The following is a 19,835-nucleotide window of genomic DNA, read 5'->3' on the forward strand; positions in this document are numbered from 1 at the left end:
CTTACACTTAAATGTACTTCACGTCTAAGAATCAATTGCTTATAAGGATCAAATCATCTGCAAATGATGTCATTTTAGTAGGAGAAGGGAGATGTACATCTGTAGGCTTACACACTCTTTAACATTTATATATTCCTGAAATAACTGTATTTTCCTTCGCCGCTCTTTGTGGTTTGACTGGTTGTGTGACGAGGGTACAGGGGGGTCTGCAGGCGAAGGCCTGTGATTGGTGGAGGATTGTGTGAAGGCACAGCAGCTTCCACCTGGAGGAACTGATCCTTTCATTTCACACACCGTTCAAGAGGAATATGAAAAAACACCACAGAGAAGAATGAAATAGAATAGGAGAAAAAGAGAGAAAAATAAGAGAGAACAAGAGAAGGTGGAAGAGAGAGAGATGAAAATATAGAAACAAAATGATAGGGGAAAGGAGCGTTTTGGGAACCACGGAGAGACTGAGCGAAAAAGGAAATTTACAGTAGAAAAAGACTGGAATGCTCTGGATCTTTTTTCTCCTCTGTGATAGTAAACTAATCTCTGCTGACAGAGACAGAGATGACATGGTGACTTTATAGTTCATGGGGAAATCTCTACAGCACATGTAAAAGTATGTGGACACCTGCTCATTGAGAATCTCATTCCAAAATCATGGGCATTAATATAGAGTTGGTCCCCCCGTTGAAGCTATAACAGCCTCCACTCTTCTGGAAGGCTTTCCACTAGATGTTGGAACATTGCTACGGGGACTTGCTTCCATTCAGCCACAAGAGCATTAGTGAGGTCAGACACTGATCATGGGCAATTAGCCCTGGCTCACAATTGGCATTCCAATTCATCCCAAAGGTGTTCGATGGGGTTGAGGTCAGGGCTCTGTGCAGACCAGTCAAGATCTTCCAAACCGATCCCAACAAACCATTTCTGTATGGACCTCGCTTTGTACACAGGGGCATTGTCATATTCAAACAGGAGCGGACCTTCCCCAAACTGTTGCCACACAGTTGGAAGCACAGAACCGTCTAGAATGTCATTGTATGCTGTAGCATTACGATTTCCATTCACTGGAACTAAGGGGCCTAGCCCGAACCAGGAAAAACAGTGAGCTGCAATTGAGGACATACAATTTTTACACACTATGCTCTTCAGGACTCGGCGGTCCCGTTCTGTGAGTTTGTGTGGCCTACAACTTTGCGGCTGAGCAGTTGTTGCTCCTAGAGGTTTCCACTTCACAATAACATCACTTACAATTGACCGGGGCAGCTCTAGCAAGGCAGAAATTTGACAAACTGACTTGTTGGAAAGGTGATATATCCTATGACGGTGCCACATTGAAAATCACGGAGCTCTTCAGTAAGGCCATTCTACTGCCAATGTTTGTCTATTGAGATTGCATGGCTGTGTGCTAAATTTTAGACACCTGTCAGCAACAGGTGTGGCTGAAATTGCCGAATCCACTAATTTGAAGGGGTGTCCACATACGTTTGTATATATAGTGTACATTGGTTGTTCCTCTTTTAATCTGCCTCCTGACATGGTTTCATTTTATGATGTCTTTCATTATCTGTCTGTCATATGTTGATGTTTATCGTTCCATAAACATGTCCATTTATGATAAAGCAGTAAACGTTTGGTACGCTGTCCATGGTCCTGAAAGATGCATTAGGCCTACTCTTTTTAATTTCTCATTCTCTCTCCTTTTTTCTATTTCTGTCCTTTCTCTCTCTCTCTGTCTCTCTCTCACACCACACACACACACACACACACCTGTGTATTACACGTTTGGGTGACCAACAATTGATTACCATTGAAAATCTTATTTTCCCTTGCCCCTAACCCTAACCTTAACCCCAAACCCCTAACCCTAAACCTAACCCCTAAACATAATTCTAACCCTAAACCTAACCCCTATGCCTAAAATAAAATGTTTCTTTTTTAGGACCGGCCAACTGTTCTCACGTGTCCCAATTCTCTTTGGTTAACTTTACTCGTGAGGACTTCTGGTCCTCACAAGTATAGTAAAACATAAACACACACACACATCAGCACAACCTTACTCCCACTGACCATAGAACCATACTGACTCTAACACCAACCATGGGAGTACGGTAGCAGAGAAATCTGGTCATCTACAGCACACGTAAGAAAAAGCGGTGATTTCTTAGGGATCTCATTAGTGTCAGCGTGGGAGAAAATACAGAAATTAGACCTGAAATACAGCAACTCGTTAGAGAGACTGTCCCCCCCCTGGGAACCTGCATCACATACAGTACAGTACTTCCTGTTACACCGTGGCTAATTTATAAATCATGGTATTTTAATGATCTCTGCTTTGCCTAGGTAAATGACCTGATTTTAGGGGTACATGTTACCTGATGAATCCTGGGGCCCTGGCTATACCCTGGCTGTACCAGTTTGAATGTCACCGCTGATGATAGAGGGTTGTGGATGCAGAGGGACCTTTCTGTGTCCTCAAACACTCAAAGAGGAAGGGACGTGTGGATCAGGAACATATTTGTTTATAACTAGCTACATTACTGTGTAGTGTGTATACACATTACTGTGTGTGGTTTCAGGCAGGCTGTTATAAACAACAACATTCTCTTGGGAGAACTATGGAAACCGTGACAGTTATACGAAGTCTAACAGAGATGTGCTTTGGGTCTAAACATTTCCTTACCCGTTAGATGCAACTTAAGAGTAATTTGCAGCGCCCAAACCGAATAACTTATGTCGCTTGACAGGATATTCAATTTAGAAGCACAGTAAAAACAACAAAATAATATATATCTTCTTTAGACATCTCCCTGCACAATGCGCTTTCAATGAGGAGAGTGAAAAAAAATTGTATTTGAATATAACTTGTACAGAGGTCCACAGGCAAGGAGCCCAGATTTGTTTATGTTCATGTGTTTCCTCTCCTCGAGCACAAGAAAGCTTTGCTTTGAATTGTACACTATTAGAAAAAAAAAGATGCTATCTAGAACCGAAAAGGGTTCTTTAGCTGTCCCCATAGGATAACCCTTTGAAGAACGCTTTCTGGTTCCAAGTAGAACCCTTTTGGTTCCATGTAGAACCCTTTTGGATTGCATGTAGAAACCTTTCCACAGAGGGTTCTACATGGAATCCAAATGAGTTCTATCTGGAACCAAAAAGGGTTCTTCTATGGGGACAGCCAAAGAAGCCTTTTGGAACCCTTTTTTCTAAGAGTGCAGGGGAGAGGGATGGGAATACGAGACACATAAGTGTGGAGGAGGTGTCAGAGAGATGGACATGATGGCCTGTGTGTGGAGTAACCGTTAGAGTTAGAGCATAAGACGTTGTTGGACTGGTGGATTAGAGTTTGGGTCTATTCAGGGTCTTAGAGGTAACACATCCCTGTTCATGGTTTAATTGAGATTAGGTCAAATGCCTTTAGAGTGCACCAAGCAGAAACTACATAACAAATACATCTGACCCTCACAGCCTGATTAAAAACAGCCTGTCGTAGTAGTGTTCTTTGTTCTACCATCAAACAGTCCCATGCTTCTTCCAGTCCCACACGTTGGGCCCTTGAGTAAGACATTCAAGCTGAGTTGTTTCGGAAAGAACCCCACTGTATAAATGGAAATTGAGTCCAAAGGGAGCCAAGTGCACTAAAGTTTAGCTCTGAAGTTCAGTGGCTCAGTAGTGAAATTGTTATCATTAATGAGTGGTCCCTTTGGGGGGGAGGGGCTGTGGGGCTGTAATAACAGCATTGTTATTCATGAACATTGTTGCTGAGCCTGCTGAGTTAGCAGCATACCAGGACATTTGCTTAGCCCATAAGACATAATTAGGGCCCTGAGTTTTTCCGGACCACATGGTCTGACCAGGAAAAACTCCTGTTCCTACCAATAATCCATGCTATTACAGAATGTCTAATCCCAATTAATAGATCTGACAAGAACCAGGCGCCACTGACCTCTGACCAAAGGTGTTCTCATTGCGGTGACAGTGGAGAGTGACGACCCTGTGCCCCTCGCTCCTCACGTCCTGACTCACCGTCCACAGGACTGGGTTACTGGCCCGCGCCCCCAGGAACGCCACGCCATCCTTCAACTTCACCCTGGAGGAGAGAGAGGTCAGAGGTCAGACAACAACATTAATAGGCCTGATTACTATGTGTGCATCCTAAATGGCCCTGGTCAAAATTAGTGCACTATATAGGAAATAGGTTGACATGACTTTCATGTGATGTCACTGGTCTAGCATCCTCGGCTATGTGCATGTACTGCATTGTACATGGATTGATCCAGGTCTATTCTGATCCAGACACAGATTCCATACCATGGGTATTGAACTAGAGTTCCAAAAGTCTTACATACAGAGTTCACAGTTCACCATAGGAGAATTGGCTCTGAATAAAGCCAAGCCTCACAGCATACTGTTAGCTAGGCTACGAGAAAATGTGATTTGCCGCAAAGAAATGTAACACAAACAGATGGCATGTCGGCTGTTTAAAACAATAAAGACGTTGGATGACCTTTGAATGAATCTTCAAGGAACACATTGCAGAACTATAATAAGCAGTTCAAAACAAGCCAGGAACACTACTTAAACCCAATACAACAGGAATTGAATAACCTGTGTCCATATTGACTTCCAAAGGTAGAAACAGGTGGTGCAGTCTATTATGTAAATTCCTCCACACCTGTGGTTTTAAAGGAGCAATCAGAAGTTGCTATATCAATTTTTGGACTCATAAATGAATGATATGTACCCATTGATTCTTGACGAATATAACTCATCCATCAGAACCCAAAATATAACATTGTTTTACTCCAATGTTTGTAAAACAAAGTAAATGTAAACAAACATTATAGAACCGCAAAACATGGTTAAAACTATCATGTTGATGTCATGGACAGTCAGTCCTTGCATCCATAGCTCTGTCTATGAATTTGAGAGTGGTTACATTTCTCCAGCCCCACCCTCAGCTTTTTACCGAAACAGAGGCGGAGATTATGCTTTGTTATTGTTTCTACTGCTGATTGTCCCTTTAAAGAGTATTCAGACCAGAGCTGCCCACTCTCATTTTGATCTGTGCTGTTACCCATGGATAAGGCTGGGAGGCTGGATAGGAGCAGTTACTCTCACCTGCTCTTGTTCTCCATTCTAATGCATGTCCATTTTATTTTATTCTCTGCCTTGTCAAAGGAAATTGCACTGATGTGTCTAAGCGGCTCTCCCTACGTTTTTCCATCATGACAAATTGCCCTGCTGTTATACACAAATTAATCAGTGTTTTTAAAGAAAAAATGAAAAAGAGTAAAGAAGAGATACAGTAGAACGACATTGAGGGAAATTGTTACATGGAAGAAGCTGGTAGCAGGGAGAATTTCTCAGATAAAAAATATATATATATAACAAAAATCGAGTAGCAGATTGTCCTCGCTGCACCCCTGAAAACCGCGAAGGACTTCTAACGCACTGAGAAAGTTCAGACCTTACGGTGGATAATGACGTGACAAACCGCGCTCGGACCAAAGGGAGAGAGGGCGGCACACATCTCCCGACTCGGACTGGCTTCTCCTTTGATCTTATCAGGCAGTTGCAGCTAGCTGTAATAACTTGGCTGTGTTCAGTGTGGAGCTCCTGACGAGCCCAGATAAAGGCCAGCTACAGCCGACGCCACTGCCGAGGTGGCTGAGGAGTTATTGATGGCCCCCAGCTCTCTGTATGGGCTTCCCAAATGGCACCCTATTACCTATTGAGTGTGCACATTTTGACCAGGACCCATAAGGCTATGGTCAAAAGTCGTGCACTATGTAGGGAATAGGGTGCCATTTGAGACACATCTCTGTGTTCTTTCTCAACCTGTGTGGAGCTTCACTCTGTAATGACTCCATCCTGAAGACACACGGGAAGACAATTAGTTGATAAACAAATCGACAGCCCGCATCTATAGGGTTCAGATATTGAACATCAAACTTCAGTTTCAGATGAACGAGGCACAACAGATAATAAGCCCATATGACTGACTCTCTCTCTCTCTCCCTCAATTCAGTTTTCAATTTAAGGGGCTTTATTGGCATGGGAAACGCATGTTTATATTTCCAAAGCAAGTGATATAAATAATAAACAAAAGTAAAAAAACGAACAGTAAACATTACACTCACAGATGTTCCAAAAGAATAAAGACATTTCAAATGTCATATTATGTCTATATACAGTGTTTCATCGATGTGCAAATAGTTCAAGTAAAAAAGGGAAATAAATAAACATAAATATAGGTTTTATTTACAATGGTGTTTGTGGTCTCTCTCAGGCAGTGCACTTCTCTTGCTGCTTCTCTCTTCTCTCCTCTCCTTTTCTCTCCCTCATTTCCACCCGCTCTCTCTCTCTCTCTCTCATCTATCCATCCGACATGCAAACTCCAGCAGCACGGCCAGCAGAAAACAAGCATCAGGGGTAAATTAAGAAAGGGCATGTTTTAAATGAGATTGGTTTGGCTAATATGATTTCTGGGGAGAGGGAGAGAGGAGACGCAATAAAGGAAAGCAATTTAAAGAGTAGACCCACTTTCCCATGCATCAGCACATGAAGCAGCCTCATTAATTCCACAGCAACCTGTGCATCAGTTAGATGAGTATTTACAGATGTGATGAGGGTGTCAGCAGAGACTAGGAGAGAGGCTGATCTCTCTCTGATGGATGTTCACAACAGACACGCCAGGGCTATCAGTGGTCAAACAGCACGTCAACATGCCCGCTCCACGCCTAATGAAATACGGACATGCATTGATATTAATGACTTTCAGAAAGCAGGAAATTAAACATGAGAAATATGAATGGTCTGCCATTAGGACTAGTGAGATTGATGTACTGGGGTGTGTAAATCATTTGGGAAAGCTATGTATATCATTGATATACAGTAGCCTACATCTGACACATTGCATACACACAACACGCACACACACACACACACACACACACACGCACGCACACAGACAGAGCTGCATGTACCATTATCAGCTCGGGGCGCAGATTACCCCAGCTCCCACAAATGGCTTTTAATTGGTGGGAAAAACTGAGCCAGGGTATAACACAGAGTATGAGTTCACAATAATATACAAAAACAGGAAACATAAGAGCGGGAGGAAAGTGGCCTGAAATATCCATTGAAAGGTTGCTGGACCGAAGGTAAAAATCTGTTGTTCTGCCCCTGAACAAGGCAGTTAACCCACTGTTCCCCGGTAGGCCGTCATTGTAAATAAGAATTTGTTATTAACTGACTTGCCTAGTAAAACAACGTTTTTTTTAAAAAGAGTAAATTCTGTCACCCAGCAATTTCAGCTAATTTCATTATACTGAAACATGATATTACCATTATAAGATTTATAGGATACTGCAATAATAATACACTTCTACCAAATGATTAGACACTGTCACATAAAAAGACAGCACACATTTTGTTCCCATGGTAATGACTGGAGAGAAGAGTTGGCTGAGACAAAGAATTGGCAGTAGAGAGGTGGGAGGGCCAGAGAGCAAAGTGGTGATGGGCCCAGTTGAGAATTCAAATGGAAGCTTGTATAAAGATCTTGGTGGTGAGGTCTGGGCAGGGAGGACGGCTTGATGTAAAGGCAAGCTGAGTGGAAGGGAAAGCTTGCTGGCTCCCTGCACCGGCCCAGCCTGATTGGATAAGACAGGACCTGTCTGAGGTTAGACAATGTGAGGGCCCGGGAGGACAGAGACGATTGGCTAGATTTAAAGGAGGGTCCTTCTAACTGTACTCCATCTTTCATGGATGTCGTCGTGGAAATGACCGGACCAAGGTGCAGCGTTGTGAGCGTACATTTTCCTTTATTTATGTAAATGTCGCCAACAAAACAAGGAAACGACCGTGACGCTTACTAGGGCTATACAGGCCACTAACAAAAACAACTACCCACAAAATACAAAGGGAAAAAGGCTGCCTAAGTATGATTCCCAATCAGAGGCAACGATAGACAGCTGTCACTGATTGAGAACCATACCCGGCCAAAACATAGAAACAGAAAACATAGAAATAAAGAAACTAGAATGCCCACCCTAGTCACACACTGGCCTACCCAAAATAGAGAATAAAAGCCTCTCTATCAGGGACAGCTGTCTATCGTTGTCTCTGAATTGGAATCATACTTAGACAGCCTTTTTCCCTTTTGTTATTGTGGGTAGTTACCTTTGTTAGTGGCACTATAGCCCTCATAAGCTTCACGTCGTTTCTTTGTTTCTTGGTGATATTTATATAAATAAAGTAATGTACGCTCACCACACTGCACCTTGGTCCGGTCATTTCCACCACCACGCCGTGGCACCATCACACACAACAACATATACATTACAAGTGGGTTGTTCCATATGAATTCAATCCCTTTCTGGTTGCACCCCATTTGATTCGAACAAAACTTTCCATACTTGTTTGCCCATGGTAGAAGTGGTCAGAAAGTTACTTTTTGGACCTGAATGCCATTTAGGAGATAGAGGTGCATTTTGCATACCCCACCCTACCCTGAGTCATCCATGTCTTCATCACTGAAAAATATAAATGGTTGAGTTTGATATCATTTGAAAGCTCACAAGCAGGATTGTGCATTTGTTTTAGAATGTCATGAAAAAAATGTTTTTTTAATTAAACCGATGTCATGTTTGAACCTTTAATGTAAATTATTTAAAAAATGCGTAAACTCAGATTTTTTTCATGTTCATATACAGTATGTTGAAGCTTAGACCCTATTTTACATAATCTTAGCTGTTTGTGTTGAGACAACATGCTTTTAAATACAGGGTGGGTGTCATGTTTTGACTGATAAATGCACACACTCCAGAAGGGTAAAACTAACCTGTCTCACGACGATGTGTCTATATAATAGAGCTAACATACTGGGGGAGTGAGCCCTGGGACAAAGCTAACCTTTTGGGAAGATAAATGAAAGTTAGAACCCTCCTACTGATATCAGGCAGTACAAAGACGCTATGCACCTCCTTAAGCGTCATACGTTACACACTGGACCTATCAAAGACAAAGCAACCCCAAAAAAGCACACGTGACCCTACCTCGGAGATTCATTAACATTAGCGTAAAAAGTCCAGAGATCAACTCCTGTGGAATTACTGTAATGATCAACACGTGAGATCTTAGCAATGGTGATTCTTCTGTCACGTCTGCTCCCGCTCTTCCCTTCCCCTGATGCTTGAGGGCGCCAGGATGCCCTGCATCACGCACTCCTGCCATCCATCATGCACACCTGCCTTCCCTCATCACGCACGTCAGAGATATTGGTCTCACCTGGACTCACTTATCACCTGTTTATTTCCTCCACTATATTTGTCAGATCCCTGCTCTGTTCCCCACTGCTGCATTGTATTGTTTTTGTCTTTAGTATTAGTTTGCTGACACTGTTCCTGTCTCATCTATGTCAGTTGTTTATTAAATGTTTACTCCCTGTACCTGCTTCGTCTCTCCAGCGTAATTCCATGTGACAGAATGCAGCAGCCAACATACGAAGCATCGGGGAGTACTAGCGTTCGGGTTGGTATGGAGACATCGGCTCTGGGTCGCCACCTATGGAACCGGGGGTGCCGAGCCAGCTCGTCGGGCTTCCACGCCCTAGCTGGCTGGAGAGGTTTCCTTGCCCCGGTTGGCTCGGACGGCACGTTGGATCCCACGTCGGGCCTCAGCCGGATCGTCAGTTCTTGTTTGCCCAGCCGGTCCAGGAGTTTTTGTTTTGTTTGTTTTATTGGTGACGTCGGGGTGGATTCTGACACCGATGGAACCGGGGGTGCCTAAGCCAGCCCGTCGGGCATCCACACCCTGGCTGGCTCGAGAGGTTTCCTTGCCTCAGTTGGCTCAGCGGCTTCCCATCCCACGTCACTCTCCACCGGATCATCGGGCTCCCTCTCTGCAGCAGGATCGACAGGCATCTTGCTTCAGCCGGAACGTCAGGCTCCCATGCCTCAGCCGGATCGTCAGGCTCCCATGCCTCAGCCGGCTCGCCAGGCTCTCACGCTCCTGCCGGTTCGTCGGGGCTTTCAAGCCTCAACCGGCTTGCCCAGCGCCCATGTCTCGGCCGGTTCCCCAGGTAGGACAACGGGTGGGGGTACTGTCACGTCTGCTCCCGCTCTTCCCCCCTCTGGCGCTTGAGGGTGCCAGGTTGCCCTGCATCACGCACTCCTGCTATCCATCACGCACACCTGCCTTCCCTCGTCACGCGCATCAGCGTTATTGGTCTCACCTGGACTCACTTATCACCTGTTTATTTCCTCCACTATATTTGTCAGATCCCTGCTCTGTTCCCCACAGCTGCATTGATGGTTTTTGTCTTTAGTATTAGTTTGCTGACGCTGTTCCTGTCTCGTTCTATGTCCATCTTTCTAAATGTTTTACTCCCCGTACCTGCTTCATTTCTCCAGCGTCATCCCATGTGAAATCTTCAGCCTAATTTGAAATACAACAGATACTACCTCAGCGGATTCAACTCAACTTACTCCACGATAATAAATTGATTCAATATTTGATTAATGAAATACCATAACAAACAGCAAATCTCCAGGACCAACACATTTTCTTCATTTAAGAGATGGGCATTCTTGTCAAGTTGCTGCATACCCTCCATTCCCCCCATCCATCTAGTAATTGATACAGATTGGGTTAACAGTCTCTCAGGTGGAATCAGACCAATGCAGCAGTACCTGTCTTATGCAGCTCATCAATACTTTAGTGATTTTGTCTCTGCGTGAACACTGCCTCTGTGAACCAGCGGGAAGCAGCAGGGCTGCTAAACACAGCCAAGACTTAGTGTTCTCAGCAGGTGAGGATGTACTTGCTCCCCACGTCCCAGATACTCAAAAAGCCACAACGATGCTGCAGTCAGTCAAGCCACTGAGTCAGACAGCCAATAAAGCTCAGTCAACCGAATTCATTCAGTCACTTATCATTCGTGTGGTATGTCAGGGTGACATCTGGGAAGCGTGTACTGTGCAGGGGCTATGTCAATTGTAAGATATGATGAGGATTAGGACTAACGATGGGGAGCTGCTAGTCTGTTGCTCCTCTGACTTCCTTCCCTTTATGTGTCAATAGTTAGGCTGGCCCACTATGGCTCAGTCACTGTGACATTGGAACATGGGAAGTGTGTGTTAATGGCTAGAGCCCTCTTGCACCAGGGTCCCAGACAGCCACCCAGCCCACTGACATATTATCTGGATCATGCTTAGTAAAACCACTTTACACTCCATTTGCTGGAAGATACACTGTGATGTAGACCCTCTGCTAAACCACTGGATGGAATTGTCATGGGGGTTTGTCCATCAAATTGACCAGTCTATCTTTAAATGTTTACTCTTTAATGTGACTTACAATATGTATTCTCTTTTTTATTATTTCATTCCAGTCTCTATAGCGGTCATGCTTAAACTATGCACTCTCTCTATCATATAATGTCACACAAGCTTTATTACAAAAAAAAGGCTTCTGTTTCAATTCATGTAAGACTAAGTTAAGAATAGACAGCTCACAGTGGTTGGTGTCAGTAGCTCAGTGGTTGGTGTCAGTAGCTCACAGTGGTTGGTGTCAGTAGCTCACATTGGTTGGTGTCAGTAGCTCACAGTGGTTGGTGTCAGTAGCTCACAGTGGTTGGTGTCAGTAGCTCACAGTGGTTGGTGCCAGTAGCTCACAGTGGTTGGTGTCAGTAGCTCACAGTGGTTGGTGTCAGTAGCTCACAGTGGTTGGTGTCAGTAGCTCACATTGGTTGGTGTCAGTAGCTCACAGTGGTTGGTGTCAGTAGCTCACAGTGGTTGGTGTCAGTAGCTCACAGTGGTTGGTGCCAGTAGCTCACAGTGGTTGGTGTCAGTAGCTCACAGTGGTTGATGTCAGTAGCTCACAGTGGTTGATGTCAGTGCCTGTATGAGGATATATCCTATAGGAGGCACTGTTGATTCTTATGAAGGTTCCGTACTGTAAACTCTGGTCCGTAATTTCATATAACCTGTTTGACATTAACCTTTTATGCAAGTAAAGTACATGATAAAACATGTAATGACAGGCCTGATGGAAACAGAAAACAAATTTGGTAAACATTCCAAATGTCGACAAAACCAAATATGCTAGACAATGAGGGATTATGCAAGAAATGTCGGTGGTGAAATAATAAACATTATATCAAAGTAAACTTGGCAGTCACGCGATGACATATGTGTTCTTCCCACTACGACTCGTCGGGAAAGCATGCAGTTTATTAGGATACAGTTTAAATAAGTTATGGTGAACTTCACAGCTTGATGCTCCTTTCCAATAAATATTGGAGGTCTTATTCTGATGACATGATGATCGATGCTTCACTGCCATTTGGCAAATAATTCTAATCTTGCTCTTTTCTCATTAATAATCTCATTGTGTAGACTAGCCTGGACTGTATCTGCTAGCTATTGGCTAAGGTGCACATGCAATAACAGAGTGGGAATATTCGCTATATAACGCAACAAGGCACAGCCTTTTATCCACAACAAGTCAATTTGATGGAAACACATAGTTGGAAAATGTGCATATTGTTTTAATGTGGATTTTAGAATAGTAGCATGAAAATCTGCTGCGAATTGAAAGGAAACCTAGCTTGTGACTGACAAGTAAGTGCACCTGTCCCAGCGAGCGTGGGGTTACCGTGTGAAATCTCAGGGACAGTGTTGTATTCACTAGACAAAACAGACAAAGGGTGAAATTGGGGGAGATACTATTTATGCTATTTTGTGATATCCAAATGATAGTTACGATCTTGTCTGATCGCTGCAACTCCTCACCGCACTCAGTAGTCACGGATTCCCGGTCACGGCCGGCTGTGACACAGCCTGGGATCGAACCCGAGGCTGTAGTGGCTCCTCAGCACTGTGATGTAGTGTCTTAGACTGCAAGTCTAAGCTTTCAGCTTTCTTTTCTGTTGCAAGACGTTTTTCTATGACATGAACTAATAAATGGTAAACGCGTTTGGTGCTGCTGCTTTGAAAGTGAGTGTAAAGATGTATGCTGATAGTCAGTAATCAAGTTCAGGGAGTGAATACGTTTAATTAATAAATGAACAAAATAAGAAACACACAGCGCACCGACATGAAACAGGAACAATGCCGACTGGGGAAGAAACCAAAGGGAGTGACATATAAAGGGCAGGTAATCAAGGAGGTGATGGAGTCCAGGTTAGTGTCATTATGCACTTAACAGGTGTGCGCCCTAAAGAGCAGCCTGGTGACCTAGAGGCCGGAGAGGGAGCCCACGTGACAGTGGTGTGGCAGCACCACACAAGATTGAAAAGTACTGGGGCAAATTCTGTCCCACCACACGTTTTCCAGCAGCTCTGTAATTTATTCTAAAAAGCTAGATACACCCATTTTAAATTACCAGAAGGAAAATGTTTCAAATTACATTAAACTAGCAGCTGAATCCCATTACCGCACAGCAAAAAACATTGGGTTATTTTCACAACCCAATAGATTTACGGCTCTAGAGTCATTTTGTTGGATTATTTTCCAAATGCTGGGTTGTTTTCGTAGTGACAACAGGTTGGGTACAAGGTACATTTGTAATAAAAACCCAACGAACGGACGCTGGTTGACATCAAATCTGTGCAAAACCCATTGGCACTTGTTGTGCCACTAGACAGAAAAAGCAGGTATGTTAACCTTTATTTATTGTCATTTAAATTAGCTAATTATTTCGTTAGATACCTCAATTGTTATTTCATATAATTATGGTGACTTCACAGCAATTGCTATACAGCTAGCCTAATCAATACAACATTCAGCTAGATAGCAGGCTTAGCTAACATTAAATAAAAAATCTCCCTACTTTATATCTCATAGCTACACTCTTGTCGCAAGATTTTTTCAATTAAATTGGCCTATGTTGTCTATATAACCTGTTATTGTTTTATTGTTAGAGTGGAAAATCTGTTCCCGATTTAAAATAATTGCTGCCAAGGTGAGTCTAGCTTAGAAACCAGCTAGCTAGCTATATTGTGCAAAAATAGAAACACAACATGTAAAGTGTTGGTCCCATGTTTCTGGAGCTGAAATAAAATATCCCAGAAATGTTCCATCCGAATGTTGAATGTTAATTTCTCTACCATAAGCTGCCTCCGACATCGTTTTAGAGAATTTGGCAGTACGTCCAACCGGCCTCACAACCGCACACCGCGTGTAACCACGCCAGCCCAGGACCTCCACATCCGGTTTCTTCACCTGCGGGGTCGTCTGAGACCAGCCACCTGGACAGCTGATGAAACTGAGGAGTATTTCTGTCTGTAATAAAGCCCTTTTGTGGGGAAAATTCATTCTGATTGGCTGGGCCTGGCGCCCCTGCCCAGTCATGTGAAATCCATAGATTAGGGCCTAATTTATTTATTTCAATTTGGCTGATTTCCTTATAGGAACAGGTACTCAGTAAAAAATTGCACGTTGCGTTTATATTTTTGTTCAGTATAGGTCTATAGGTTTTAAAATGTATTCATTTGATTTCATTGGTTGTTATTGAATTGAAATGTATTAATTGAATTCCATTGGTTGTTATTGCATTAAATGTATTAATTGCATTAGTTTTTATTGCATGGGTTCTTTTGTTGCCTTGACTCTTTCTTACATCTGATAAAGTTCTTCAGGTAGCCAAGGAGGGTACTGAGTGCTTGAGATTTCCTCCTCCTCCTATAACTCATCCCAATCCTCAACAACTTCATCACCAGACTGCTGTACTGACTGCTGACATTGCTGACAGGTTAGACCTTTCATCTCTATCTCTTCACTCTTAGCTAATGTTTAAAAAATACGTAACTTTTCTGTGTTTTTTCAAATACAGGGGTGACCTGTGACTATGAGTGATGGAGTATCATCGGGTGTGAGTCGTTGTCTTCCATAGGGGTGTCATGCCCTGACCTTAGAGATCCTTTTTATTCTCTATGTTTGGTTAGGTCAGGGTGTGACTCGGGTGGGAAAGTCTATGTTTTCTATTTCTTTGTTTTTGGCCATGTGTTCCCAATCAGAGGTAGCTGTCGATCGTTGTCTCTGATTGGGGATCACATATAAGTTGTCATTTTCCTTGAGGGTTCTGTGGGATCTTGTTTTCGTTTTGTTTGTGTCTGTACATGACAGAACTGTGCGCTTTTATTTTCACTTTGGTTATTTTGTTTGAGTGTTTTTGAAAATAAAAATCATGAACACTTTCCACGCTGCACTTTGGTCCACTCCTTTCGACGAGCGTGGTAACAGAAGATCCCACCACCAACAGCGTGTCCCGGAGTGGAGGACATCATGGACATGGGAGGAGGTAATGGCAGGGCATGAGAGCCTGTCGTGGAAACAGGCCGATGCAGCGAGGGAGGAACAGCGACGAGGCCAGGTGTCACGGCAACGACGGAAGCCCGAGAGGCAGCTCCAAAAACAATTTTGGGGCCAACTCCCCGTGCTTACCGTGGGGAGCGTGTGACTGGTCAAGCACCACGGTGTCTCCAGTGTGCATTCACAGCCCTGTTTCAGCTCCCCGCAGTTGCGGTGCTGGTCTCCAGTGCGTCTCTTCGGCCCAGTATATCCTGTGCCAGCTCTACGCACGGTATCCCTAGTTCGCCAGCACAACCCAGTGCGGCCTGTTCCAGCTCCCTGCACTTGCCGTGCTACAGGGGGTATTCAGCAAGGACGCGTTGTGCCAGCTCTACTGTACCCGAGAGAACTGTGTGCTTTCGTTTTCACTTTGGTTATTTTGTTTGAGTGTTTTGAAAATAAAAACCATGAACACTTTCCATGCTGCGCTTTGGTCCACTCCTTTCGACGAGAGCCGTAACAAGGGGGAGAAAAGGGCATGCTGAAACCCTTCTAATGGTAAGATACTGTGAAGAATATACTAGGCCTATCATAATTATGCGTGTGACATTATACTTGATTCATTCCTTATGGAAATTGACATATTGTACAAATGTCCTGATCCAATGTTTTCCTGATCACATGATTTGAGATTTTTTTTAAATGTTTTCCCCGATAGACCCATTTGATTCCAGGCACACTGCCTCCTCATACAGAATGGATGGGGGAAATGATCCGACCCTAATACAACCTGTACAGGCATTAATGTAATATGACCATTTCTACAATGCAGTCCACCTGTACTGTCAGTGCAGCAGAGAAATGCCCTTATCCAGATGACAAAGACATTTCTAACAGACCTGCTAAACCTTCTTTGTTTTGTACTTTTAAGGTTGGCAGTAGCCTACCTCCAGCAGGCAGAGCCAATAAACATTTGTCCACCAGCTCAGGGACAAGCTACTGCTCACAGCCCTGTGTAATGTTCAATGTCATTTCATTTACTGGACACTTGCTGGACCTTTTGAAACAGTGTCTTTGTCTAGTTTTACATTATTATTATTTTTTAACTTCCCATGAGTTAGGGATAGGGAGGGTGATGAGTGGGAGTGGGTTATCAATGGTAATGTGTTTCAAATGCAAACTTATTAAATACAACTATTTAATATTAATAATCACATTGTAATTCCAGGACAAATCAGTTATATTATCATTCCTAATCTCAATATATATTTAAATGAATGATAAATAACAAAATAAACTAATATAGATTGGTTATTAAAAACATCTATTGGGTTATAGTTGGTTATTACCCAACTCAATCATCAAGTTTGCTGACAACACAACAGTGGTAGGCCTGATGACGAGAAGAGGTTAGAGTCCTGGAGAAGTGGTGCCAGGGACATAACCTCTCAACAAAACAAAGACGCTGATCTTGGACTATAGGAGACAGAGGGAGCACGCTGACCATCCTCATTGACGGGGCCGCAGTGGATATGGTCACGTCACTTAAGGCCTGATGTGGTCTCTCCACACTGACACCGTGGGGAAGAAGGCGTGTCAGAAATTCGGCATCCTCCCCTAAGACCCTCACAAACTTCTACAGATGCACCATTGAGGACATTCTGTTGGGATGCATAACCTCACCACCCTCAACTGCCTGACTCTCCTGAGGGTGGTGTGGTGGGACGCTGCCTGCCCTCCAGGACATTTACGCCACTCGGTATCAAGGGAATGCCAAAAAGATCATTAAGGACCTCCATTACTCGAGCCACGGACTGATTACTTGGCTACCGTCTGAAAGACGTAGTACAGGTGCATGGGGACCAAGAGGGGACCAAGAGACTGAAAGACAGCATCTGTTGAACCGCAATCACTAGCAGTCTACCAGGTTATGCACACTCACTCACACAAAACACACACACCTCATACTTACAAACACGTGCACACACAGTCTTGTACACCACACAATTCAGTCCCAATTCAGCAGCCTTACCCTAACCAGAACCTAACCTGAACCCTAACCCTAAATCTAACCCTAACACCTAACCCTAAAACTAACCCTTGCTCCTAACCCAAATTCTAACCTTAACCCTAAACCCCCTAGAAATAGCATTTGACCTTGTGGGGACCAACAAAATGTTCCCAGTTGGTCAAATTTTTGTTTGTTTACTAATCTTGTGGGGACTTCTGATTCCCACAAGTATAGATAAGCAAGTCCAAACACACATTTGAAATGCTTTATTTTATAAACCAATCAAATTTACATTAAAAAAGGAATCAAACATTTGAAAGGTACCTGCATGCATGGCACTCAAGGATACCGAAAGTGTCTCCTTCTCCAAACAGCTAGGCTGCCCACGACAGCTGAAACAGAGCAGTACCTAGCCAACTGCTTTGCCCTAGTTTTTGTCAGGCTCGCAATCTGGAGGCCACGCACTGCAAGCCTGTGTACGTGGCCGAGACTGCCAAATATCAGCGCCACCAGCTTGCACCTACACCCGAGGCTGTCCAAGCATGCCACGAGGGGCTGGCACTTAAGCGAACACACACACACAGCCAACGCTGCTGTCCCATGTATTAGAGTAGGTATTCCCAAACTGGGGTGTACGCGCAATGCCAAATAAAAATGTGATTCACATTGAAAAAAACGTTAAAAATAGAGACACATACCAGCTCTACTGGTACTGTAGTACTGCTAATACCAGCAGTACTACACCTGCACCTGTCGACGACACAAGTTGTTCTGCTTTCACGAACACATCCAATGATAGCATCAGTAATTCTACATTTGTTGTTAGCCCAACTAGCATGGAAACTGATAGTTTTGAATCTGATGCAGCCGAAGAGCTACTGCCTTACCCAGGAAACCACCGAACAACAGACAGGGACGTTGGACCATCGAAGAGGTGCAAATATTATGAGAACTACATTGATTTGGGGTTCACTTATATTGGGAGTAGTGTCTTTCCTCAGCCACAGTGTGTTATATGTGCAAAAGTACTATCTCACAACTCAATGAAACCTTCACTCTTGTGCAGACATTTAGAAACAAAACACGGCAATTTGAAAAATAAGCCACATTCGTTTTTTGAGCGAGAATAAAGACGACTTTCGAGTAGTAAAACATGTATAAAAGCAACAGATAACATTAATAAGAAGGGGCTAGAAGCGTCTTATATGGTGAGCTACCGACTGGCTAAGACAGGCAAGACCCATACTATTGTGAAGGACTTCATTACTCCTGCTGCCGCGGATATGGCTGGTACAATGCTGGGGGAAAAAGCCCCAAAAACTATACTGACAATGTCGTCATAAAACAACACTGTTTCACAACGCATCAATGACATGGTAGGAGATGTTTTGAAATAATTACTGCTTCACATACAGTACAAGCCAGTGAATTCTATGCGTTACAGCTGGATGAGTCAACAGGTCCTGGTATATGTCCATTACGTTTATGGGGGGTCAATTAAGGAAGAAATCCTCTTCTGCAAACCACTGGAAACCAGGACAACAGGAGAGGATATTTTTAAAGTACTGGACAGCTTTGTGACATCAAATGGACTTTGGTGGTCGAGATGTGTTGGTATCTGTACTGATGGCACAAAAGCCATGACAGGGAGACATAGTGGAGTGGTAACGTGGGTGCAAGCAGTTGCTCCCGACGCAACTTGTGTACACTGCAGCATCCACCAAGAGGCTCTTGCTGCCAAGGGAATGCCTGACAGCTTGAAAGACACTACAGTGAAAATTGTTATCTTTGTTAAAGCAAGCTCCCTGAACTCTCGTGTATTTTCTGCACTGTGCAATATGGGCAGCGACCATGTAAGGCTTTAACAACATACAGATGTGCGCTGGTTATCAAGGGGTGAAGTATTGACAAGTTCTTTTAAATTAAGAGACGAGCTTAAAGTTTTCTTTACTGACCAAAATTTTCACTTGTCTGACCGGTTGCATGATGACGAGTTTCTTTCACGACTGGCCTATCTGGGTGATGTTTTATTCTTCTGAATTATCTGAATCTAGGATTACAGGGACGCTGCGCAACTATATTCAAAGTGCGGGACAAAAGTGAGGCTATGATTAAGAGGTTGGAGCTGTTCTCTGTCTGCATTAACAAGGACAACACACAGGTCTTTTCATCATTGTATGATTTTTGTGTGCAAATGAACTGAAGCTTACGGACAATGTCAAATGTGATATAGCGAAGCACCTGAGTGAGTTGGGTTAGCAATTACGCAGGTACTTTCCCGAAACGGATGACACAAACAACTGTATTTGTTATCCCTTTCATGCCCTGCCTCCAGTCCACTTACCGATATCTGAACAAGAGAGCCTCATTGAAATTGAAACAAATGGTTCTGTGAAAAGTGAATTTAATCAGAAGCCACTGCCAGATTTCTGGATTGGGCTGCGCTAAGAGTATCCTGCCTTGGAAAATTGTGCTGTTAAGACACTGATGCTCTTTGCAATCATGGACCTATGTGAGAGTGGATTCTCGGCTCT

At 43.6% G+C, this 19,835-nt stretch overlaps 1 protein-coding gene and 1 long non-coding RNA gene across 2 annotated transcripts in view; one reads left to right on the forward strand and one right to left on the reverse strand.

The window, feature by feature from the left end:
* Positions 1-19,835, reverse strand: part of LOC116358229 (transmembrane protein 132C-like) — a 116,237-nt gene that overhangs the window by 24,211 nt on the left and 72,191 nt on the right. The window contains exon 3 of the mRNA XM_031808747.1: positions 3,938-4,081. Within this exon, the coding sequence (XP_031664607.1) occupies positions 3,938-4,081 (144 nt within the window). The remainder of the gene's footprint in view (positions 1-3,937; positions 4,082-19,835) is intronic.
* Positions 13,438-15,767, forward strand: LOC116358311 (uncharacterized). The gene is made up of 4 exons (XR_004206195.1): positions 13,438-13,654; positions 13,922-13,962; positions 14,631-14,751; positions 14,833-15,767. It is a non-coding gene; the product is annotated as an uncharacterized LOC116358311 (long non-coding RNA).

Source organism: Oncorhynchus kisutch, linkage group LG29, assembly GCF_002021735.2.
Source record: "Oncorhynchus kisutch isolate 150728-3 linkage group LG29, Okis_V2, whole genome shotgun sequence".
NCBI classification, from domain to species: Eukaryota; Metazoa; Chordata; class Actinopteri; order Salmoniformes; family Salmonidae; genus Oncorhynchus; species Oncorhynchus kisutch.